We start from the raw sequence: 25,979 nt of genomic DNA on the forward strand, positions 1-25,979 counted from the left end.
CTTAGTGCTTAGTTGTGTTTGTGCAGTGACACAATGAGCTGATTGTCTGTTTATATTCACCAGAAAAGGCCTGAACTGCTGCTCGTCTGCAGTTTTATTGTCTTTACTGTTTCAGCCGCTGCACAAACAAGCGGCCGCTGGAAACCGATAACTTGAGGAACATTGTGCACTGCTGACGTCAGTGTCTCCTCAGCAGGTTTGGCTGACAACCAAGAGGACGTCGTATTACAGAGAAGGAATAACAAACCATGACGAGTTTGTGGTTATTTTATTGAAAACAGTGACAACGGATTAATTGAGTTGAAACCTTTTTCCCTGAATTAGTTCTACCAAATAGCCTCTTAACTATACTATGTTAAGATGAAATACAGTTAAATAGAAAGACATTACAACACAAAACGGATCCAAACACAACAGGGAAGGATTAAATGAATGAAACCCACAGAAACCAGCCAGAGATTCACCTCTTTTGACTCAAAGACGGTGGCAGGAAACAGTGAGGGTCTGTTGTGTCCACAGTGTATTTAATTGGGTATAAGCTTGATTTATTGGACGAGACATCACTGCTAAAGTAATCTCTCCGTAGACCTTTAATCTTCACCAGACGCTTGTGTGCTCAAATGTTGCATTCACCTGTTTTCATCACATCGTATAGCAGTGATACAAATCCTACGGGGGCATTTCCACATCGTCTTTGGGATAACAAAAAAGAAATCTGTTTTCCTCCATATAAAACTTTTAAAATGTCCATTAATTCATTATAATGATTAGCAGGTCCTACATAGTCGGGATTCACACATAAAGGATACTTTTCAATCCACTTTTTCATATATTTAAAGGAGAAAATGCAGGCGTGAAGTTTTTTTTTTTTTTTTACATTTTCAAACAAAAGCTTTTATGCCACTCATCAGGAAAGTGATGCCACTCCTCGGTACTTCATAAATACATTCAGCATTCAGTTGATGCAGTTTCAAAGAACGTTTCTATTGCATAAGGACATGATGAATGCTGCCTAAACATCGTCACTACATCAACACACTATCACATGTGCACTTAAATTAACACATAGCCAACCACTTCTCTCTTCCTCGTCTTCATTGGCCTTCTTCCTCCTACCTCATGCTGACCAAACATAATTTAAACATAGTAAAAGACATATCTGTGAGTAAACATAATTGGTGCTAAGGTACAGTCATTATAATGATAGCTAAAAAAATAAAAAACACGGGCCTCATTGGATTAGTGTGAAACTTTGTAACAAGACTCGTGAAAAGCTAACTTCTCTAGCATTGTGAGTGAAGTGTCTAAAATCCCACCCGATAGTGTCAGGAGGATAATCTCTCTCCATTAAAAACCTCAGGATCAACAGGAGAAAAATACAACTACCACAATGCCTTAATTGTACATCTGGGTAAGATGGGGATAAAATGTGGCCTCTAAACAATATTCTTAGGAAAATAACTGTTAGATATCAAATAAGATCAAAGAACATTTAAAAATCACTAAAAACAGTTTAGATGAGCATGTGATTAAGTTCGAGGTGAGATGCAGCCTTAGAGCCTAAAGCAGCAAACAAATAAGTGACTGACAGTTATTCTACTTAAAGTTTAAATCTCCCTCTGGGATGGTACGAGGGGAAGTCGGTTTTTTTTTTCCTTCTTCTCTTTGTTCTACTCCCTATAGGTACGGGTACTGGGTGAGGCGCCGGGGGCTGAGCTGGTAGGCACTGTAAGCCTCTGCCCGTGGCGTCACACTAATGTAGGGAGACCCAGTGGCAAACTGGTGCTGGTAGGCTGCGGGGAGGCCGTGCAGCAGACTGCTGACGGTGTCCTTCCGACTGGCCGAGTCCCTCCTGGAGGAGGAGGATGAGGTGTATGTTGCTGCATAGGCGGAGGGGGAGTGGCCGTGACTGCCGTGACCGCGGCCCAGCAGCTGCTCCATGGCCTGAGAGGCTGAGGAGAGGGCAGTGGAGGCAGGGTAGTTGTAAAGGCTGGGGACTGGGGCTGCGGCGGAGGCCAGGGCCGACACGTCCGGGAAGTTGTAGAGAGAGGCGGAGACGGTCGGGGGGAACGTCGGCTGGCGACGCAAAGAGGAGTCACTGTGAGAGCGCTCCTGAGATGAAGAAACCACAGGCTGAACCTAACGAGAAAAAAACATTCAGCGTCATTTAAAAACAGCATAAACACTCCAAGTCTTGATCCATCTTTACAAGAAAAGCTGAAACCACCCCTTGGACACAGACCAAAAAAAGTGATACATTCTACTGTCAGAAATAAGTTAGTGTGTTGACATGATTTTAGTCAATATGTGACAAACGTTTCCTTTCATTCCTTTAAATTATCTCGTTACCCTGTGGTTTAAAAACTCTCCGTTTAGTGACCGCTCTAAAAAACAGATATTTGGCATGATGGTTTGCAGGTGCAGATAAATTTAAAAAAAGGTTTGCTTTGGGTCATGAAGTAATGCATCAGCCATGACAACGTTTGTCCAGTAGAGAGCACTTGTGACTCAATTTACACCAGCTTGATTCTGAACCAGTCGACTACTAGAATTATTATCTTTGACAAGAACCCTGCTGAAAAGCTTTGTGTGTGTTAAAGGGTACATAGAGTCATGCTTGAGTGTCCTACAAGGCAATCATTTGTTTGTTCATATCTTTTAGAGCCAAATGTACATAATGTAAAAAAAAAATGCATCTTCAGTTTCCAGTGAAGACGCAGTTTGGCTACAGTAACTTTCCCCATGTTGCTCCTCCAAGTATTGCTCGCATTCATTCGTCTAACTGCTTGATATTTTATGTCAGATATATTAACTGTTCTTCCAAAGTAATGTGATTCAGCTTGATGGGAATTTTTAATTACTGTAAGCGTTTACGGCCCTTCCCATGTCGCGGTTACATAATAATGCTCACCTCCTTTTGTCTGTCTAATGGAGGAATTTCTGTTACCATGCCAAAAATCAATCTTAAATCCTCAGAACTAACGACTCTTTCCAAGTGACACATGGAAAGAAAAAGGCTCACCTGGCTGAGGTTTAAGGGGTGTGACTGGCTTGGAACCAGTCCATGACGCTCCATGCTCTCGCCTGAGCTGCACGGCTGTCTGTTGGAGGACCTTTTAGGCTTCATGTAGTTCACTGTCAATTCAAAGAGTGGTAAGTATTTTTAAATCAAACTCAAATCTATTACTTATACAGACAGAAGTCGAGAATCAACCCTCACCAGTGTCTAGGCGTCCACGTGAAAGTGCTCTGGTGCCCTGGTTTTTGACTGAAGGGGCCACCACTGCCAGAGACTTGGCCTGGCGGGACGACCCGGTGCCAGCTGGGTTCAGAAGACGCGGCAGAGGAGTCAGGGGACTGGCTGTGGAAGAGTCCGAGTCGTGTACAGTCACACAGCTGATGACGTTAGTCCGCTGGCCCAGTCCAACGCTGTGTTAAAAAAATAAAAAATCTAAGTTATTTCTTCAAAAAAACAATTTTTAAACATATTAGTGAAGCAAACTGCAATGATTCAAGATGCTTTTTCAACTAGAATCAAACAGTGCAGAGTCGTATCTGGTTTTCACCTGGCAGGATGGAACTTCCGCTCATCCTCCGTGTCAGTGTCGCTGTGAATAGTGATGATGCTGACCGCCGGGCTGGGTGTGTCAGATATGATGATTGGTTGGGACATTATGGCGTTAGAGCTGGCTGGGGTCACGAGTAGTGATGCAGTGGATATACCCCTACACAGAAAAAAAATAAATAAATCAGTTTGCTTCTCAGAGCAAAAAGTGATTTCAACTCTGATATCTCAGAATAAACAGAATATATAAATAATGTCGTAAAAAGTATTTATTTAACTAATTGACAGAATGAACAGTCAGTCAGCCTAGAGACAGAACATTGGGAGTGGAAGAATTGTCCTCTACGTTGATATTTGAAAAGATTGCTGCTAAAGGCTTTCAATTAAAAACATGACACAGAGATAAAAAGCTGCAGGACCGACCTGGTTCTGTTCTCTCCACGTCTGGCTTTCACTTTCTTCCTCTCCTGCTGGCTTTTGCCTTGGGTTGTGCTCCTGTAAGGGGCAAAGATTAAACAAGTTAGAGGGTCGACGCCTTTTTGAAAAACAAGAACATGGTACACAGTATATGAAAGAAAGCGCACTTTAATCACACTACATCAGGTATACTCAATTTAAAAAACTTTTTTACTGGATATACAATTGAAATCGTTTCTAATGAGTCAAAACTGAAAATAATCGCAAAAATTTGGATAATTGTTATCATAATATAATGACTGAGTGGTCATAACTGCTAAAATGAGATTGATTGAGGTAAGAAGATATATAAAGAAAGGCCCTTTGAAATCGATTTAAAACTTTTAACTGCAAACAGACTGGATTAAAAAGTGGTTGATGTCCCACCTCCAGCTGTGTCCCTGCTGAGTGGAAGCATCAAGTGTTTCCAGCGGTGATTCGGGTACAGTGGTCTGGTGGGCAGAGCTGTGGATGGCCACGCCCGGAACCTGCTGCCATGACGATGGGATGAGGATCTGTTGGGTGCCAGTGGGCCAGGCCTGCTGAGGAACAAATAAATAAATTTAAAAAAACAGGGTCAAGGATCAGATATCAGTGAAACAACAGTAACTGTTTGACTGCTGCAACAGTCCAGACAAACTGAGCATGAATGCTGAGAAATAAATCCAAAAAGGCAAACCAAGTGGCCAATCTGTTCTAAAGCACAAAACTAGATAAAGCAACTTTTCCCAAGCCATTCCCTTATGATAGCATTGCCCTGCAACAAATGCACAAGATGAAATCATGCAAAGCACAAACAATGAAGCACTGTGAACAGTCAGATCAGGTGTAAAGACGAAGAAGTAAACACAGAACCATGGGGCCTGTTAAAGAAGAAACACTGAGGAAAGAAAAAAAACATGTTTAGTTCACTGAGGCCAGACAACCAGCTGATAAGCCGTCTTTGAGGGGAAAGGCATGCCACATGTTCTGGAGCTGAAACAAAAAGATGTGTGTCAGAGAGTCAGGCTGTTTTAGTAGCTGCAATCTCCTTTTGCTGAAACCGAGGAAAGACAGGACAAGAGAAGCTTCAAGCAAAGCGCAGACCAACTCAGCAACACATGCGCTCCATGCCCTCAGCATAACCTATGGGGAGAGACTGTGGGGGAGGGGATGGTAGAGTGTGGATGGTGGGGGAGGGTGGTCCTTCGGAGTGGAAAGAGATGCAAATTTGGATCAAATGTTAATTAAATGTAAAAAAAATGGATATCAAGAATGACAATGGTTAAACTAGACTTAAAAACTGATTGTCTTGCAAAATTAGGGATAAAAAAATAAAAGAAGACCGGTCTGCATGTAAGAAAAAGCAAAAAGAAGGAAGATGAGGCATAAGGAAAAAAATAAGAGGGAAAGGATAAATTGCAAACAAAAATGTAAGAAAAATGGAGATTGGGACAGCAGAGAGATGAGATTGTTAGTGATAGAGGGAGTGTGCATGTCGTTCTTCATGGAGGTCATCTTGCTTTACCAGCACTGCGGCTGTGTGCTCCAGGAGGGTGGGCCGACCCACCCCGGGCCCAAGCCCGAGGGGCAGAGAGTACTGGGGGGCTATGCCTGCTGAGGGGGGGTGCAGGGTGGCAACCATCAGGGGTGTGCAGGAACCCTGCAGGAGGGAGGGAGGATAGGGGAGGGTGGGGTTAGGGTGCGAGTAATGTCCTTCACAGCTGTATCTGGTTTAGACAAAAAAAAAAAAAAAAAAAAAGGGGACAGAGCGGATCAAACCAGCTGCACACCACCGGCCATCTGGACACCTGACCTCTGCTGTGTGCGCCAATTACTCCTCACTTTGACCAAACAGTAATAATCTAGCTTTTTTTTTCAGCCAGATAAATCTCCTGCATTAAACATCTGGCCTCCATCCCAGAAAGGAGATGGGGATAAGAGAGGCCTGGCACTGAGTGGCCGTCCAATCAGTCCTGGAAGCAGATCCGAGGCAAGACGCAATCAGCAGAAACACAAAACAACAAAAACAGCATGGACTTTACCACATCAGTTCACAGGCGACTTGAATATATGTATTTGAATTGAACATCTCTACTGGAAGAAATACCTTTAACTGAAGATGATGTTCAAAACCTGGTTCTCACTAAACATTTGCTCCACTGGCAGCAGAGAGAGTGAGAGAGGGCATGGAAGAAGAAGCCCAATATGGAAACATTTTGAAAGCAAACCTGAACGGCACTGCTCTCCGCTGGGTGCTAATGGCATGACATCATTCAGATGATTGAAAGATGTGCTCATCCCGTCAAACCCGTTACCACATGTAAACTGACCTCCAACTCCACTTGTACGTATGAAGCAGGTCAACCTAGTTATCATTCAGCTGTGCTACTTTCCATCCGTCTATATGGATACTACCTCTCTCTGACATACATGCCTTACTTCTTTGTCCATCTATAAAGGGAAGCATTCCAGAGACCAGGTCCCCAGAAAGACTGTAAAAATTGTCATTAATGCATCTTTTATTAACCACGTGCACAGAAACAATCCCTCGCAGACATCTGTACTTTAGATACAAACTCTTACCTGTGTGAGCATACTTGGCTGGATCTGCAGGGACTGGGCAGACTGGTTCTGAGGTACTATTGGAACAGAGTTCTCCATCCTCACAGGGAAACTGGAACTCTTACTAGATGGCTGTAGCCCTGATAAAATACACAACACAAGGGAATTAATGTACTTTAATGCACATCAAGTATCCCTTTACATACCATAACCCCCTGGTTTTTTTCCCCATCTGAAAGTAACTTGATGGTTCACCTTGAATAGTGGAGGGTGGGCAGACAATGAGAGTCTGCTGGAAAGGTTCTGTCTGACTACACAGCCCAGCAGGACGCGTTGGGATCGGGACACTCTGTTGAGTCAGCCCAGGAATGTTGATGGTCGCCTGCTGATACAGAGCTGGCTGGTAGTTTAGTAAAGGCACCGCTCCTCCGGCAGAAGGCACCTGTGAAAGTATTTTGAAACGCCACACATTAACACGAGGACTCAGTGGTTTTATAAAGGTGTGTAAGTATTCAAGGTGAAGATACAACTCAGACCTGGTTATGCTGGTTGAGTTGGCTACTGAAGGTTACAGTGAGGTTTCCAGCTGCAGCGCTGGGGACTGCGTTAGTGGAGTACAGCGATTTATTACTATCGTAGGAACTCCGGCGCTTGCAGATCTCCATGTTCTGAAAGCAGGACTTCACACTGGAGAGGATAAGAGCGTTTTTTAACCATCACTATAAGAATCTAAATCAAAATATGTTTTCAGCTGTGCCAAAAAAAAAAGTCTTCATATAACACTTACTGAGAGCTGTGGGGATAATCCATGAGGTGGCTCATCGTGACAAATGGATGACCCAGAGTTTTTGTTGGTGTGATCCTTTTGTCGGCATCGAGGCGCAGCATTCGCTTCAAGAGGTCGATAAACTCTCGTCTGTCCGCTTTCTCGGCCAACATGTCCGTCCCCTCCAGATGGGAAGACAGGTTGACCTGGAAGAGACAGAAGAACACCCAAATGCATCAAGCAGGTGAGCTTCTCATTCACAGAGTCAAAACAAGCAGGTCAAGCACAAGAAATCTGTTGTGTGGTCGCCTTCTACCTGCATCATATCATCCAGACAGTTGAAGATGTACTTCCTGGCCTCCTTGGACTTGATCCCCATCTCCATTTCATGCTCTGAAGGAGTCTGGAAAATGGAAACCATTTATGTTTATCATTTTGCGCCAACATATTTTATAAACATGTAGTGACATGGGTACTAAGCAAAATCATTCAAATCTAGAGGGTGTCGGGGCGCAGATGGCCTAGCGGTTACGTCATGCCCTAGTCTTCTCAGCTAGCGGCCTACTGTATCCACTGTCCCATCAATTAAATAAAAAAAGCATAATTTACAATCCTCTACTAACTTATATTCCTTGTAATTCTTTAGGTCCTTGTTATCAGTGACATTTCATTCAAATTAGCATTAAGCTATATTTACCTTAAGTCTCCAGAGTGGATAGCTAGAGTCAGGACCCCGATTGAAGAAACGACTCGTCTTGGTGCCGGCGCTCAGCAAGTACTCTGCAGGTAGGCCTTGAGTTTGAGAAATGTAACGGATCTGGAATGGGACAAAATACATTCTAGTTTTAAAATCAGAGGGAGACAAAACAGTGAGTGCAACGGATCTGACCTAAATAAACTTAAAAATAAAAAACTTCTATTAGACTCACAATTTTAATTTAGTTTTCCTGCTCGACTTTCATATCTCCTGGCAGATACCAAAACTAGCAAAGCTCAATTTGAGGTGACTTTTTAAAGACCTTCAACCAACTAACAACTTACAGTCAAGATCCCATCCCTCAGAGGAACTGTGAGTTTTCATCCCATTCAAAAGTAGGAATGAGTAGAGCACCAATGACAGTTAAGATATGCGTGCACAGTGGGCATCAAGAAGCTTTGCAGATACACCATGTCGATGTGTATTGGCTTGATGAATGAATAAATCAGTAGACTAACTGAATACATCACACCTGTCAGTTAAATTGAATAAAGGATGATTTTCTGCTCTTAATAATACAGGGGCCCAACCGGTGTCTCTTCAACCTGAGGAGGATCAGGTGTCACTCTGTTTGTCACTATTAAAAGAGAGATGCTGTTCATGAACTTCAGTGAAAAGCCAGAGGGTTGTTACTCGATTTACATCAGGCTTCAGGATTAAATCACCATTAGTTCATGTTGCGTCTGCTCCGCTGTCCGCAGGCAATGCAACTGTCTTCAAAGCCTTTTTTTTTTTTTTTTTTTACTTCTCTTTATTTGGGTTTTTTCTTTTCCAAATACAGATTAAAAAAAATCTGAGACATGTTTATTCATACCTCAAACCAACACAAAAAAACTAAATGATAATAAATAAATAAAAAGATAAGATATAAAAAACATAAGTAAAAACAAATAAAATACCAAAATAATAATAAGATTTTAAAAAATGAGATGTAAATAGTAATAATAATACAACTTGGAGGATGTTAATTGCTCTGGATTTTACTAAATTGTTATTTTTTCATGGGGTTGTTTTGTTATAGTAGTCTATAAATGGCTGCCATATTGAGTAATTTATCTTTCCTCTCAGGGTAAATTTTCTTTTTTCTAACTGCAAATGCTTCATTACATCATTCATTAAAGCTTGATAAACTGGAGGATTTTTTTTATTTCCAGTTCAGCAGAATTCTTCTTCTTGCTAACAGCGTCACAAAGCATATCACATTCTTCTGGTTGTTTGAGAAAGAGAGCTCCATAGCAGCTGACCCAACCCCAAACATTGCAAGAAGTGGGTCTGGTTTGATGTTTCTGGAAAATCTCAGATAAACTTTGGAATATCTTGATCCAGTAGTTGGCGATGCTTGGACAAGTCCAGAACACATGTGCCTTCAAAGCCTATTTTTAAGTAAATATTCAGCACCCTGACATGTTGTTTCAGTAAAATGATGACCTCACTTTAACACATCAGTGTTGAACCGTGTGACAAGAAAACCTCCGATGTACTGAGACACATCACAGAGCATAGCCTAACTAAAACGTGAAAACAAGGTGAAACCACAGGACTTTGTTTGCTACCATCACAGTTTCTAAAAATGATTTAGACAGTCTGGGGAGTGAATTGAATGGACTATATTTTCAGAGTGTATCAACATAAGATAAAGTCATTTGAATCAGAAATGTTCCTCTTGTTGTGGTTTAAATGTCAGCTAATGTAGTTCATGTTTGGCTTTTATGTGAGCTCTGTGAATAAGGTTCAATTCTCTGGACAGAATTTAACTCAACCTCATCCTCTCATTAGATTTGTCTCTTAAATGCAGACATCTTTCATGTTTTTCACCCAATCACGAAGAATAGTATCAATAAGAGTATTGATAAATATCAGTATGAATAAAATCCTAATAATACCCCGCCTTAACTATCAGGTGCAACACATTCGTACTGACCTGGTCGTACTCGGAGGCTCCAGGGTAGAGAGGCCAACCGAGAAACAGCTCAGCAATCACACAGCCCAAAGACCACATGTCAATGGCCTCACAGAACGGCAGACCCAGAATGATCTCTGGAGCCCTGGAAGGCAAAAAAATAAAAAAGAAGATTACACGACTCGATCTAAAGAAACTGTTGTGTTGTATAACGTATACTCATCATCACCACTTTTATCAGGAGATTCAAACACGGCTGTAATTCTTTCCACCGACCTGTAGTAGCGGGACTGTAAGTAGGTGGAGCAAACGGCTTTAGACACATGACTCGCTGAGCCAAAGTCAATGACCTTCACCCTGTAGGGCTGCCGAAGAGGATCCACCAGCATGATGTTCTCAGGCTTCAGGTCTGCATGAATTAGGCCCAGGCTTTTCAGTTTCATCAGCGCAGTGGCCACCTAAATATACAAAGAAACATTATGACCTTTGTAATGAGACAAACAGGTACCTTTGCATTTAATATGTATAGTTAGAAAATAAATGAGCTGTATCTTTTTGATTCAAGTTTTTAAAAAGATTGAATGAGTTTCTGCCAACCTGCTGTAGGATGGGTCTGATGTGGCGCAGAGGGAGTGGGCTGAACTTGCTGTGCTTGAGAAAGTCGTACAGGTTCTGCTCCAGCATCTCGAACACCAGGCAGGTGTGACCTTTGTGTTGGAAGCATTCGTAAGAACGCACAAAGTTGTACTCATCTGCATTCTCAGCACTCAGGCGGTTCAGGATGCCCACCTAGTTAACAGAAACAAAATAAATCCATGTTGATCAGTCAATTTCAGCACCTACACGTGTCCTCTTGGGCAAGATAAAATTGCTGAGTCGACGGCGTGTGAATGTGTATGAATGGGATTAGTCTGCCATCAGTGTGAATGGTTAAGTGTGACTGCAGATCTGAAACCTCCTCTTCCAACCAAGCAGTGGTGGTCAGACGTGTTATCATATTGTACACATTGTGTGACCTGCAGTGTAAAAAGCGTCAGATGTCTAGAAAAGCGCTCTGCAAGCTCAAATCCATTAACCATCTTTCCTTCCAATCGTTCTGATCAACAGTGACTGACACTGCTTCTTCTGAGGGAGTCACCGTCTGACTTTATAACTGTGAAAAACATTTCCTATCGAGACGGACAAATCCTGGAAACAATCAAAGAAAAGGCAGGAAGGTAGTGCTGAAAGTTCCTGCCTGGTCTGACACAAAGCACAAACAGACTGTTTCTGTTAAGTCAAGCTCAACAACAGACAGTGCGCTGCTCTCTCCAATTAAAAGTCGCTGTTTTTGGGCTACCCTCCAAATCAAGGGTAGTGGAAACACTGACTGGGACTACTTTTCATATTTAAATTCTATTAGATTACAGTTTTTAGTCATACAAGTAAAAAAAAAAATCAGAATAAAGAACAAACAAAATGCCCCTCAACAACTCTTTTCAAATGTACACTTTTAAAGCGAGACGAATACGACCATCACGATGGCCTAGGGCTGGGCGATATGGACCAAAACTCATATCTCTATATTGATTAGCTGAATTGCGATACTCAATATATATCTATATGTATTTTATTAACAGTGAAAACACATGGAAAAATAGACTACCTGTTTGTGAATTTAAAAAGTAATATTATAAAATCAAAATGTTCCTTAAATACAATAAAAGAGAGAGAGAGGAGGAGCAGGGTTAAGAGGGACAGACAGACAGTCATCATCAGTGAGATGAGAAAAAGGTGAACTGGCACCTCTGTAACGTTATTTTAATGCAATATAAACTATATCCATATTAACAATATTGTCTTACCCTATATCTTGTTTGAAAATATATCAATACATCTTAAAAACTCGATATATTTCCCAGCCCTACGATGGCCTACATCTCACATGTAGCCAAATAACACACTTTGGTTATACTTCAGGAGTGCAAGATCAGACGTTCTCTGCAAAACCAACATTGTGAAATTAAAAACCACTGTAGAATTAATAAGTAAGGCATCAAAGTGGGGTGATTGATACAAGTGTTCTTATAATAAAAATGATGTTTGATTACCTCGATCTGGCCCTGGCGAGCATACGAAGGATGGTTTTTCAGGATCTTGATAGCCACAATTTCATTTGTACCCCTCTTCCAGCATTTGGCTACTTGTCCGAACGTGCCTCTTCCTAAAAACTCCAGCACTTCATAGCTGCAGGACACGGAGCACAGGATTTCATGCTGCACAAGCTGATAGTCCCCTTCACCATTGGAGCTGCTGCTTTTTGTGGTCGGAGCAGAGTGGGGTATAGACTGGCCTGTGCCCCCTCCTCCCCCACCAGTACGGGTGGAGTAAGTTGCTGCAGGAGCCGAGAGCTCCTCCAATATTTGCACACTGCCACATCCACTCCCACTGCCTTCGTTGGCCTCCTCGACCTTTCTCTTCTGCCCGTGCCTGTGGCTCCTGGTTTCAGATGACGACTCGGCATGAGTATAAGAAGAAGATGTCGCCTGCTCGGTGACACGCCGGCTGGATCCACGGGGAAGACTACCGGTGCTGTCAGCTGCCCGGACCACCACTTGGCCTCTGGACCCAGGTGCAGCAGGGGGGAAGACCAGGGATGGTGCAAAGGGTGGTACAGCCATGGCTGGGGTAAAGGCGTATGCCGACTGCCCTGCTATGGAGCTGTACGCGTCGGTGGTCGACACGTCCCAAACATTGCTCTCCACCTTCAGCTTCTTAACGCGGCAAAAGGCACTGGAGGAGATGGAGGGAGGAGAGAAGACCTGCAGCTGGGAGCTCATGGCTGAAAAGAGATCACTAAGAATCAGACGGAGGTACAGCAAACACAAAAAAACTAATTCTTCTGAATTGTGAAAAAACATTACAGCCAATGTTGATGGACTGCTCAACAGACACACTAAGAAAAAAACTCTGACACTCCAACAGAACAGAAAACTTCAGATCATAAAACGATTGTTTAGAGGAAGAAGTCTGTAAATTGTAAATGATGTACGTCAATCAGCAATTTCTTTAATCAGTTTAATCTCAACATGTTGTAGTCAGTTTTCAAACAAAACAACATATCTTCACAAGTTATCTGCTATTTACTTTAAACTATCCTGTAATCTCTCTTTTATCCAAATCAACAAAACAAGATTTCGAGTGATCAACTTGGAACTGAAGTTATGAAACAGCACAGTTTGTTGACATCTGACCGATAACTAACATCTTTTTAAATATTTGCTAGTTGTGGTTTTTTTTTTTTACATTTGTAGTATTTGACTTCCTAGCATAACATTAACAACTGTTATTAAGGAAGGATCCATTGCAGGGTTTTAGTAATCAACTAGAATGATTCACTAAATTACTGACTTGATCTTTAATCCAAATAACAAACATCATAAACATGTAAATAGTCCAAAAAAAATGTTGATATAGTTTGATAGACATATGACACAGTTCTATCACAAGCAAGCCAAGTAGCATATTTATGTGTTTGGGTGATATCGGTATGGCGTTGTGCTGAAAATAAGAGGTATTCACAACCAATTCAAGATATTTTTGTTATATTTGTCAAGTGTATTATAAGTCAATTCATACAAAACCAAAAAAAACCTGTCAGCAGATAAAGATGTAGGCCGTATGCTCACTTAGTCAGTAATGCCTTGTGGCAGCTTCGTGAGTGTTTCTGTGAAACATTGGATATAAATATAAATGAATTTGTATTGTAGATTGTAGAAGGCTTTATCCAGTAATAGAAAAAGAAAGTGGATTTGGGTTTCGAAAGTGCAACAACAAGACAAATGAGCTGACAGCTTGACGATGAACCATTAATATAATAAATAGTCCATCTCTGATCGCCACTGTTTTTAAACATAGTCATTTCACCCTCAAATATCATGTAAATGTTAAGCAGTTCATTTGTTGGCCTCCACCCACAGAGGATCAACAAGGCAACATTACCCAACTCGCTTATGCTAACAAGCTAACTTTGCGAAAATATGGCGTTAGATGATCAGCGGCTTATCTCCAAACAATAAAGTTAGGTTAGATGATTAAAATGTCATTTAAGGTAACATTCAATACAGATAAAGATGTGACGTACCGGATAGGATGTTTCTACAGCTTCGAAACGTCTTCGTCCAAGGTTTAAATCCCACTGCAGTCTGCAGGAACAGCGCTAGTCGGTTAGCCTCCGCTCGCTAGCGGTGATGTTAGCTAGGCCTGCATTGTTTCTTCAGTCGATGGAGAGCTGGGCAGCAGGAGGAGCTGTTATAGTGCCGAGTCACACTGCTCTCATTATATTACTCACTGAAATCACATCGGGATAAAAACATGTACAGCTGCTGTTTAAAACATTATTAAATCTATTCTTAAAGGACCTGGCTTGAGGCAGCAAATCCCCTTATCCCCGGAACAACCACGTCCTTATATCATCTCAGCTGAATCCTACGTCACTTCCGGTTACTACCGTAAATAACGGGGATGAAGAAGACAGAAGCCGAGAAAAACGCAAACTGTGAAATGATTGAGCAATAAATACGACTTTCAGGAGAAACAACGTGATAGACGACATTATCAAGTATATCTAACGTCGATAGATTTGATCAAATCACATTTGGGATCGTTTTTTCACACAAAGTAAAAAAAGGTAAACACACTTTTTACGGTAAAGGAGTTTAAAAGTGACGTAAGTAGAACATGCCAGTAATATTCCAGCACGACTAAAATGTTCCATGAAGCCCGAGAAAACCACACAGACTTTAAATATCGGGGTTAAAACGCCCGAAGACGGAAGAAACATCCGGGTCGTTTCCATAAACTTTGACTCATTCAACAAGAGTAAGCAAAAGAACACATTGAAAGCCTCAGGAACAAGACATGGAGCAAACTACTGAAACACCAGTGTGAATCTTATTGTCTATGGTGTGAATACACCGATTTTTACATTTTCATTCAAAACGAACATGAATCAGAAAGTAATTATTTTAAAAGCTGCTAAGCTTATTATATGGAGTCATATTTGTGCCTAACTCTTATTCCTGCGTGAGCAATGGCTGGAACAAAAACATATAATGTTCCCAATTCTCTCTCTCTCTCTCTCTCTCTCTCTCACACACACACACACACGACCATTTCACTTTAACTCAACCCATCTCAACCAGACTGATCTCAACATCTCTCACAGCCTTTGTACAGCGGCTGCCAATTGCATCATTTTCTAAAACGATGCAAAATCCATGTACAAATCTAAAACAAATTTAATGACTGAAACACGCCCAACAGCCCCAAAGACCATCCAGTCAAAACTGAATTTACAGTGTATACTTATCTATGTGCAATTGTTTTCTGAATTTATGTGATTTTGATTCATCAAAGAAAATGATTGTGCTTGTGCCCTTGAGAGCTGACATCTACTGGATGACAAAGTCACACGTTCTTTCTTTGAAATCAATCAGCTACCTCTAAAGTTGAAAAATTAAGCCAATAGGCAAAGGTAAAAAACTGCAGTTCCTTAAGTGTCCACTTGAGGCTGACTCCAAAAGCCCTGGAAGTAACATACACACCCATTCAAAAATCCCCAATTAGACAGCAGAAATAAACACAGCCTGGTATACAAAAAAAAAGTTTTTTGGTCTGATCATGTCTATGTCGGCAGTGGCTCACACTGTACGAGGGGCTGAATCTTTTTTTTACAACTCATTTGTTTTGTTTCTATAAAAGATAATAGTTACGCATAATGAGGGGCATGACTAATATGTCTGCAAGCTGGCAAGTTGTAGCTGTTTGTCTGAAGGCTTAAGGCCCGCCTCAACTCCACCTCTTTGATTCTAAATTGACCCAAAGTTAGGTTGCATTGTTTATATCGCAACCGCTGTAGTCTGTAAGTCTTGTTGGGTCTATGATTAAATCACCGTACACACTTTGCAGAATGCATGGCAACTATCCAGGTGATTCATGGTTATAAACTGAAATTGTTCAGTCCGGCTCAGCTTAAATTTGCACGGGGAGTTTTGTGGAGGAACGCCATCCTGTCCCGACATTTTCATCTGGCTCGCTTCTTCATCCAGCTTCTAAAATGGCCGTTACAATCCCTGTTAAAGGATTTCATTACAAATATTAGATGAACTGTTAATGTAGAAGGAAAAGTTATCTGCTGTGGTGATTTGAATGCACATTGTAAATGAATGTGACTATAATGATGGAGATCAAATGTCAATTAAGAAGCTGATGGGGATTAAAAAGTAAGGATACCTGAAACCAGATTTACTGTTACATTCAATCTAACATTTGTGTCTGAAGTCTTATCAGGAACATTTCTATGAAAATTGTTTTAAAAGAGTATCCTTAGTGAAAAAGAATAAATATTTACACAAAGAAATGCAAAAGCTGGACATTAATCAAGATGAATAATGAGTTTCCTCTGACATCCAGTGTTTCCCCTACCATTATATTAGAATGAAGGTCAAGTAAATAAAATAAATAAATAAATAAATTAAAAAAAAAAAAAAAAATATATATATATATATATATATATTTATTTTTTTTAAATTTATTTTGGGGCTTTTTGTGCCTTTATTGTAGAGATAGGATAGTGGATAGAGTCGGAAATCAGGGAAATAATTCATTTAAGGATACCTTTCTGATAGAACAGGACAGCTGTCATTAAAAGTAACACATGAACACCAAGATTCCTTCAAGTGTTTGTGTCCTGATCACACCATTATTCATTCAACCCTCACAGATAATCATACACCCAATAAAATCTGTACATTACTCACTTCATTCATTACTATTTTATTTCAAAACAAGAGCTCAGACTGGAAGTATCTTCATCCATGATTTACATAGAAATCCTCAAATTCTACATGTTCAAAGAACCAACTCTTATATCAGCCTGATAAAAGCATTCAAGACTAAAATAATAAAACCAAATTTAGGGAAAAAGCTTCTTGCCAAATCAGAAATATAAGACCGAGTTAAACCCTGCTTCCAGTGTTGTATAGCACATTCAATATGGAAATAAATAAAAAAAAGATTTTAAATAAGAGTGGTCTTTATTTATTTAATATATTGAAGTGACAGTTAAAGGCAAAACAATAATTCTTTATGTTGTTTGCATTTTTTTAAATTAACTTTTAATAGTAGCTTCATCATATTTTGAACATTTTCTTTTTTTTAAATAAATGTGGTGATTTATATTATGGTAATTACTCAAAGTCTACTTCCTGTGAAACATGTCATAACTTCAGAATAACCAACATAAATAAATGGTAGAAATGCATACATTGTTGTTCATGAATGACCCTATCTTTGTTTTTTAGTAAAGGGTGAAGCTTTGGCCCCCTGTTGATCAGCCTCTCTACTGTGTTTTCCATCTCAATTTAAATCTCTTGTTACAGGTCCACTTTGATGTTTGAACGTAAACCTTTATGCTTTTTCATCTTGTTAAACATGAAGTAATAAAAGCTGTACGCCATTGTAAACCAAACAAGAGAATACTTCATGAAATATATTGTATTAAGTATTTGCAGGAAATACAAATGTAGAAATTGCACACTTCAGACAATAATTGGAGACAGATTATGACTACAGGAGAAACAAATATCTGGCAAAAAAGTAAGTTAAAGTGCAAATTTTCTTTTTATTCTGATTTCATTTTACAGCAGAAATTATGTAAAGCATTCAGAAGACATTTTCCACATATAAGGGCAATATTCAAAACACTTTGCATGGCCTCAGCAACAAAATATTCTTTTAAAAACATCAACAATTTAGTGATGCTTGTGCATGCACGTTTGTAAAACAAACAAAGTAAAAACTAGGCTACAAAAAAAAGAGGAATGAAGGACTGAGATAGGCATGGAGAACACAACGGCAGGCAAAGGGGGGAAATACAGCAGGGGATGTGAGAGAGAGAGAGAGAGGAGGGGGAGATGGGGCGAGAGAGGAGGAAGGCAAGGAGAGGTCTAGCCATAGATAATCTATAAGGGTCTATCATTCTAGCATGCAATGTGGTGTTTGGCCACGCCCACTCAAAACAAGGCCTGAAAGGTTATACCATTCATTTAGGCGGACTTCTGAGAACAGAGGCCATCTCTGCGCATGTCTACCAGCTGTCTACTATTGAAATGTTTCTTTCTTTTTTTGAATTTTTTCTTTTTCTACTCTACATACTGTTTTATTCTTTACAGTCACCATCCTCTCCAAAAACATGAACATACCGATAGATTTTTGCAGTCTGCGTGTGTAGGTTAATATGTGTGTTTTGGTTAGTTGATAAGCCCAAGTGTTTGAACGCCGGAGTGTGTTTATATTTGTCTGTGTGTGCATACTAGATATAAAGGAGTGTCCTTTGTGTGGCTGTAGTTGTGCTGATGTGAGAGGAGGGGCAGTTTAAGAGGAGGTTCAAGTGAAATTGTAGCATGAATGCTCCTGACAGCGCTGTCCTGACCATGGCTGTCTCTCAGTATGATGAAAAGTCAGAAAACATGTCAAACACAAATTAGAGATATCTTCCAATTGTAAATCTTCAAATGAACTGTCTCTTAGAACTTGTTTTCTTTTTAATTACGAAAATCGAGGTGATACGTGGCCGTTGCTTATTTTTGCAGTGTTCAAGAGTCATTTGTATCAAGAGTCTTGTGCGTTTAAGACAAGAGCAAGTGTATAAATAGAAATATCACTCCTTACTTGCTTTGAATTTAGTTTACATAAAAAAAATCCTATAAAATACGGGTTTTGGACATTCTTGTAGAAAAAGTGATGCAAACGCAGCTTGGATGAAGCAAAAAGATGACGCTTTGCCGCTTCACAACATGAGACTGGATTTTTTTTTTTTAGAAGTGCGTCACTCAAGAACATGACTTGAGAAGTAATTTGTAGATACCGCAGAATCCCTAACATACACAAATACATACACATACATATACACACACACAAATGTACACAGTCAACACAAATAGTCGTACAACTCTTTATCAGCGATCCTCACACTCCACATCCTGTCTCCCTGTTCTTCAACCCTGAGTAAAATCTAAGGGAGAGATTTCATTTTCCCCAAAGACATAAGCACAGAGAGAAAGAGTGTGGCACATTTTGTCTGAATGTGTACATTCCTGTTTGACGTGTGTATGTATGTTTTTTTATGTGCATATCTGTCAAAGACAGTGAGTGACGGAGCAACAAAGAAAGACGGTGTGTATGACAGCTATTTCATCCTCTGGAAAACTGTTACGCTTTTTGTTTAAATGCTGCAAAACTATTTCTGAGGAAAAAACAGAAAAAAAGGACAGAAAAAAAAGCAAGTCTTCTTCCAAGAGGGGACACTAGGTTACGTAATAGACTAGACTTGACAGTGCTTTTCATACACTGAGATGGTCCTTTTGTTCTAATACTGCAGGACTGACACACAAGTAGGGCAAAAAGTGATACTGTAATAATTACTGGTTTGTCTCATAAAGCAACACATAGCATCAACCAGGCCATGAGGATTCATTCATACCAATGACAAATTAGAGCTTCCAGCTTAGACTCAGATCAAGTTTCACACTGTCAAGTTCATTTTTTTTTTGACACACAATTTAGGAAAATAAACAGGTAAACTGGCAACCCCTTTTTTTGGAGGACATACAATAGATATTTCCTGATATTAGCTTTCTGTTATTGAGCAGGCACTTTCTAAACAGAGCTTTCCAGAAGTACACGTCGTACAGTAATGGCAGTGACAATGAGAAGGAAAGAAGGATCAACTGATATGTAAAAAGTGTGGAGGAGACATTCTGTTTGAAGATGGAGAGCTTTGACTGGAGGCCAGGCTGGATCCGCTGTAGGTGTGAGAAATGGTCCTGATAAAAGCTAGGATGTTGCTGAAGCACAACCACATTTTCAAGAATGTAGCGCCCTCTTCCCTTTTTTTTGGATCATCATTCATTGCATTCATAGTAAAATAACCTTCATCATCCTCATCACCATTAGTATCATTTACACACTTGCATCAACGTCTTGTATCACCGTCTACACATACTGTAAGTCTGCCTTTAACTTGTAGTAGGTCTACATTTGAACTAGTTCTAGGTCTCGTCTACTGTTTATGGTCTGTGTGTTGCCTCTGTGGATCTTACTGATATCTTTTGGGTGTTGGTTTACCCAACATAACATATTATTAGGCAAAATAGCATTCATAATAATTGGCACTACTGGCAAAAGGGTTTAATTTTTGCTAGCCAAGAAACAAAAGCACAGAATGTGTAAATGTTTTTGTCTGAAAGGTCATTGTTTCAGCTAACTTTGTTTTCCCACTTATATTTCTAACGTTAGATTTTTCAGTTGCATGCTTGAACAAAATGTTCTTTTCAGTAACACTTATACTGGATACTCTTAAAGTGAAGCAGTTAAAATCCTCTCACAGTCCATAGCCACTAACATGTTCTTTTTGCTGTTTCTTTGTCTTAAATCTCATGCACATTACTCTGTAATATCTACATTATTTACAAGCAATACAGCCATCCTGTGTACCCAGGTCTCTGTCTTAAGTTCTCATTATGGGAGTAAAATAATTTATAATCTTAAATACAGTCCTCTTATGAAAAAGTTTCAGGGTCCTCGTATCCCCTTACCTCGTCAGTTTATATACAGGAATATGCAATAGTCCAAAATATGGATTTTATTGCCCATATGGGCTAATATGGGGACCAATGCCCTGTATAGGGGCAGGTATAGGACCCATGTCCTGTACAGAGCAAGCATAGAGACCTCTCAGAGTCAAGAAGAAGTCAAGGCAATGGTATGTGACTCTCTCCTCAAATCCACAGTCAGGATTTAGAGGTTCACGCAAAGAACAAACTAACAGAGACATTTAACCATTGGAACATGTCATATTTTACCACACAAGGGGGGAAAACCAGTCTCAAGCTTAACCCAGTCTTGAGCCAATTAAATAAATAATCAGACCCTTAAATAAATAAAGTTTTAAAAAAAGCACCCGAAATAAGACATTTGTCCTTACACAGTTCACATTACACAGGGCAAGGATAAGTTGATGAGGACGTAAGTGAGACACAACTACACATAGAAATACAAAAGAAACAACACTAAAGCAGTTTGGCAAGCATGCAGGAGCTCGTGGCTCAAACACATGCATTGAATTGAACAAACACATTGAACACACCACGGCAGGCGAGCAAAGTGCCGCCTCTGCGAACGACTCCATACAAAGTCCATGTAACAAATTAAGACATCGTTATTCAGACCCCCACCCTTTATCTAACAATGCCCCTCTTACATTCAAGTGCAGTTCCTCCCCTTTTGGTCGGGTGACTGATTAATAGGTTTTGTAAGCCTGTGAGTCAGAGTGGTTGGTGGTACTGTGATATACTGAATTAGCTGAATGAGTCGCCGCTATAGCTCTGTGGGATAATGGAGGGGAGGAATTTGCGAAAAAATCTTGCATGCAAATGCAACATAGAAGTGAGTTTTTTGGTTTATGTTTTCTTATTCTTTCATGGATCGCTGTCTAGATACAAAACTCAAAAAAAAGGTTTTGTATATTTTCTGCATGTCAAAGTAGCCTTTACGTTGAGCCAGCTGTTCCTCGTCGTAGCCTTTCAGCACATCCGGTTGCTGCCACAAACGGCAGGATGTCGGCGTCAGGCGCTTCCTCTGCCTCCTCTTCTGTCTGACTCGTCCACTTTCTTTTGCAAAGAAACATACCCATGAAGAGTGCAAAGAATGCCATGAGGTTAATGTGATGGCCTCCCAGTGAAACTGTGGAGGAGGATCAGTGCTGTGGGCGGAGCCAGGTCCCTGGGCTCCACCCAGCAGTCTGTCTGTCTGAGCTGCCATGATGGACACCTATCCTGTCCTCAGTCTGTCTGGGAAGAGTTTTTTGTCCCTCTTGAGAGAAGAGGGGAAAGAGGGTGAGAAAAAATAAGGGAGGGGAGGGGAGAGCAAGGTTAGGGGAAGGGGCTGGGGAATGGGAAAAAAAGAAAAAAGGGGAGATTTCTGGAAGGTGAAAGAAGGGAGAGGATGAAGGAGAGGAGGGTTTATAGATTGCTCACAGGCTGAGAGGGCTGTGTATGGAGCCTGGCGATGGGCTCTCAGGACCCCTGGCCTTTCTCTGCTCTCTGACCCTGGTGAAAAAGCACAAACACATATAAGATAAACACTCAGAGAGACAGATTTGTGTGGCCTGTGGATGTAACTGCATGGTTTTTTATTTTTCTCCATTTTATATACAAAAGCAAATTCTTGGAGCAACAGTAAAAGTTGTTTAACAAATACCCTGCGGATCCCACCCCAGTGCATACACTCTCTCCATCTTGTTATCCTCCCCACCCAACAAGGCAAAAAAAAAGAGACTGGCAGCCCAAGCAAGACATTTAAAAGTCCTCTAGTAATGTCAAGTCAGAACATGCCCCCATGAAGAACATATGCAGGAATCCTTTCTCTATCTATCTGTCAATCATGCATGAGGACCGACGTCATTCAGCAGTACCTCAGGTAGAGAAAGGGAGCGAGACAGGGAGTAAAGGAGGGAAGAGGAGAGAGGGAGGGATAGAGAGGGGAGGATGAAAAAGCCAGGATCTCCTTCCCCCCTCCCTCCGCTGACATGCAAAAACAGGCATCAGCCGGAGAGAGGGAGGGGGAGAAGACTCACCCGTTTCAGAGGCCTATGGTCCATCAAGGGGCTTCACAGGAACAGTAAAACAACACCAACTATTAGCACCAGTGTAGAGAGTGCACATGTGGCAGTGGGCTGTAAGTGTGTGTGTGTGTGTGTGTGTGTGTGTGTGTGTAATGTGTATTGTTGTGTCCTTGAATGTGTGTGTGTGTGTGTGTGTGTGTGTGTGTGTGCAGTGGTGTTTGATGTTGACTGAATAAATTGTATGCCTCACCTGTGGCGGCATCGGAGAAGGAACCTAAGGATCTTTCGAGCAGCCTGGTTCTGTTTTTTCGTTAGGAGGCTGCTGCAAGCGAAGACACAGGAGTGAGAATTTTTTTAAACAAAATTTTGAGAAATCAGTGTGTGTGTGTGTGTGTGTGTGTGTGTGTGTGTGTGTGTGTGTGTGTGTGTGTGTGTGTGTGTGTGTGTGTGTGTGTATGCATCTATGAGTACCCGAGGGAGTGTCTATAGGAGCGGTAATATTGCTGGATGAGGACCGCTGCTCTACGACTTTGTTGGAACTTCCTCTGCTCATGGAAACTCCGGAAACGGCTCTGGATCAGGATGGCTGCCAGGGTCATCCTTTTATAAAGTGCATACTGAGAAAAGAGACAGATGTTGTAAATATTACTGCATGTTGTAAACTCTTTGAATGCCACAAATGTACATTTTCAATGTGGAATCATTTATGCACATGTATCCAAATGTATTCTTAAATACAGGCCGGACAGATAAATAACTAACCGAAGAACAATAAGATACACTTTTTGGATAAACTCAAAGATTAACTGACAAAGAAAGGACTTCCACTGGATATATGTGAGCAATTATATATCAATTGTTACAATAACTGTTGTGTTCTGAAAGTGCTCAGAATCCGTCATGTTTCCCTCTGCAAAAACCTTGAACTACAGATTGATCACAGGCCAAGAGCTTGTACACTGATCTACATGCTTCACACACTCATACATGTCCATGATGCCTTATGACAAGCAGTTAGAAGCAAAAACTAAAATGTGTTCACTCAAGTATTAAACAGAATTTTGGACATTAGCCATCTTTATAATTCAATTTTTTAATAAAATAGCATGTGGAGAATAACATTATTGAGCCTTGTGTTTTATTTAAGATATGTTCATTATGAGTTCAGCTTACTAATATGATCTGCTTATAAACAATAAAGTTGAGCAGAAATCCAAAATAACCTAAATGATGTTTTTTTAATGTTACTTAAAAGCGCTCTTTCAGTGATCACATACATTCATTCTGTTGTTTGTTTTTTGTTTGTTACATTTTAACTCCGGACTTAAATGTAGGTTAACCTGACATGATAGCAGCTACTAGCTGCATGTCACTAACGCTTACCTGCTTGTATCTCTTATAGCAGCGCTGAATCACTGCTGCAATCTCTTTGCGTTGTTCCTGAATGGGACCCTGAGTGCAGAGACATCAAAATATGATTAATAGCGAATAGTCATCTTCAGCTTTCTCCAGTGATTGTACTTCATGACTAATATAGAGGAGGTCATTTGAACTAATTCCACGTGTGCAAGCGGTGAACTTTAGGTTTACCTTGTGTTTTCTTAGGAAGTGCAGAGCATGCCTGATGGTCTCATACAGCTCCCCCTGTTCGGTCTCAGTCATGGTTAGACAGGAGGAGTCACTTTTCAACCTCTCCTCTTCCATAGCTGCACAGAGGAAGGAGCTCCAATCAAAGGGCGAGGGGAGGGCTTGTCTAGCCTGAGGACTTTGCGGATCCTCAGACCCTGAGTGAGAGTTTGTTTTGGGGCTTGGAGAATGGGACTTGGACTTTAGAAACCTGACAAAGCAAAAGATAGGAACAAAAGTTTCATAATTAAAATGATGAGCACTGTTTGATAGGTAAGGTAAAGTGAATCTAGTACATTCAGGAAGCTCCTAGCCCTCACCTCTCCACCTCAGCAAGAAAACCAGACAGTAATCTGACATCGCTGCTGATCCTCATCCTTCCGGAGTCAGTTTCAGTCTCCATATCCTCCTGCTTTAGCCGACCATTTGAGGCTTCCAGGATATGATCAGCTAGCATCGTAATATCCATCTGCAAAACATGCAGAGCAGGTGTTATCTCAGATTCGTATCACCTGCTTTCCTTAGAATGAAAAATGATCTATAATCTGCATATAGGTTAATTATTATGCTGATGACACACCTCAAATGGTTTAAGAAAACAACCTCTCCCAACATCTCTCAGACACACATTCACTCCCCTTACCTGCAGGTCCTCTGCATTATCCTGAAATGTCAGCAGCTCTGTCTCCTCTCCCCTGTCAGACAACACTCTTCGCCGCAGGTGAATGGCCAGTCGTTCTTTTCCTAGAATCCTCCTGGCCAGGCTTCGCTGCCCCAGAGTCTGCCTCCACCTGGTGCCCCTTTCAGACCCCCCTATCCTGGCCTGCAGGTGGGAGAATGGAGCACTGGGGAGCTGCGACCGGTTATGGCTGGAGCTGGCAGGAGGTGTGTTTTGACAGCTGAGGTTGGAGGTTTGAGTTTGTGTGGTGTTTGGGAGGAGAGGACCTTGAGGGTTATGACTCGGGGGCGAGTTGAGGATGGTGTTGAGGGATTGGGTGCCAGGGGTTGAGTTATCAAGCTGTTGCTGGGTGTCTGTGTTTGGTTTGAGTCTCTTGGCTGGGGGCGGGCCTCCCTCTTCTCCCTGTTGAGCTCTGTGTCCTGCTTGGCTCCAGCTCTGGTTTTCCGGCTGGCTTTCTGGCTTGGCTCTCCTCAGCTCTGGAAAATCAACGGAAAATTACAAAATTTGTTCTACCACCTTTGGTGTGCTTACATATTATAGGGAAGTTTAGCCCTAACATAAAAATGTAATATTCCAAATTTACATCTATATAAAGTAGAGATTTTTCATAATTTTACTTTTTCAATTTCAGACTGCCTAGACTGAGGTGTGCCAATTATTGTGAGTAACTATGATGACATGTTACTGTTCAAATGTTCAAACTTCATTTTAAATAAAAGTTTGACACTTTTGGAAAAACTTGCTTAAAGTTAGAGGAGAAGAATGATGCATTTCTTATATAAGGTAAACATTTAGATGAAGTTGACAGTTTGAAGTGGCTCAGCATTAGTATACAGACTTGCAAAACAGGTGAACAGCTAGCCTCGCTTTGAGCAAAGATAACAAAACCACCTACAACGTACCTCTAAAGCTCTATTATAAATACATCATATCATGCCTGCTAGTGTGAATAAACATCCAAAATAATATAATTTAGTTTAAATAGGGATTATGTGCATGACCATTTCTGCAACAGGAATAAT

General features: G+C 40.8%; 2 protein-coding genes across 15 annotated transcripts in view; both read right to left on the reverse strand.

The window, feature by feature from the left end:
* Positions 1-251: 251 nt before the first annotated feature.
* On the reverse strand, positions 252-14,453 carry LOC132977480 (homeodomain-interacting protein kinase 1-like). Of its 4 annotated transcripts, none has more exons than XM_061042069.1 (18): positions 14,112-14,453; positions 12,079-12,809; positions 10,586-10,777; positions 10,265-10,446; positions 10,010-10,133; positions 8,029-8,148; positions 7,648-7,734; positions 7,353-7,537; positions 7,102-7,252; positions 6,821-7,007; positions 6,587-6,705; positions 5,529-5,663; positions 4,409-4,560; positions 3,989-4,060; positions 3,567-3,725; positions 3,221-3,429; positions 3,023-3,135; positions 252-2,139 (listed from the first exon to the last, which is right to left on the reverse strand). In XM_061042069.1, the coding sequence occupies exons 2-18, from the start codon at positions 12,805-12,807 to the stop codon at positions 1,678-1,680; spliced, it is 3,378 nt and encodes a 1,125-aa protein (XP_060898052.1). In that variant the 5' UTR covers positions 12,808-12,809; positions 14,112-14,453; the 3' UTR covers positions 252-1,677. The 4 variants fall into 4 exon arrangements, with proteins under 4 accessions (XP_060898052.1, XP_060898051.1, XP_060898054.1 ...); XM_061042068.1 differs by having other exon boundaries at positions 4,409-4,563; XM_061042071.1 differs by lacking the exon at positions 5,529-5,663.
* A 3,178-nt stretch (positions 14,454-17,631) lies between these two features.
* The window catches only part of LOC132977482 (calmodulin-binding transcription activator 1-like), a 51,899-nt gene continuing 43,551 nt past the window's right edge, over positions 17,632-25,979 (reverse strand). For 4 of the 11 annotated variants that reach the window (XM_061042082.1, XM_061042080.1, XM_061042074.1 and 1 more), the window contains 8 exons: positions 24,922-25,433; positions 24,599-24,747; positions 24,243-24,489; positions 24,036-24,104; positions 23,124-23,269; positions 22,903-22,974; positions 22,066-22,137; positions 17,632-21,901 (listed from right to left, as the gene is read on the reverse strand). In XM_061042082.1, coding sequence (XP_060898065.1) covers positions 21,871-21,901; positions 22,066-22,137; positions 22,903-22,974; positions 23,124-23,269; positions 24,036-24,104; positions 24,243-24,489; positions 24,599-24,747; positions 24,922-25,433 — 1,298 coding nt within the window. In that variant the 3' untranslated portion in view covers positions 17,632-21,870. Of the gene's footprint in view, positions 22,138-22,664; positions 22,696-22,902; positions 22,975-23,123; positions 23,270-24,035; positions 24,105-24,242; positions 24,490-24,598; positions 24,748-24,921; positions 25,434-25,979 lie in introns of all 11 variants that reach the window. The other 7 variants (XM_061042079.1, XM_061042083.1, XM_061042077.1 and 4 more) reach the window with 5 other exon arrangements.

Source organism: Labrus mixtus, chromosome 7 (genome assembly GCF_963584025.1).
Source record: "Labrus mixtus chromosome 7, fLabMix1.1, whole genome shotgun sequence".
NCBI lineage: Eukaryota > Metazoa > Chordata > Actinopteri > Labriformes > Labridae > Labrus > Labrus mixtus.

What these genes read in the sequence shown, in the direction of transcription:
- LOC132977480 (XM_061042068.1), bottom strand. Translation starts at nt 12,807, where the DNA reads ATGAGCTCCCAGCTGCAGGTCTTCTCTCCTCCCTCCATCTCCTCCAGT. An exon ending in AGCCAAGTATGCTCACACAG is followed by an intron (nt 5,664 to 6,586) that starts GTAAGAGTTTGT and finishes TCCCTCCTGCAG; the next exon opens with GGTTCCTGCACACCCCTGAT. An exon ending in CGGAAGTTCCATCCTGCCAG is followed by an intron (nt 3,430 to 3,566) that starts GTGAAAACCAGA and finishes TTTTTAACACAG; the next exon opens with CGTTGGACTGGGCCAGCGGA.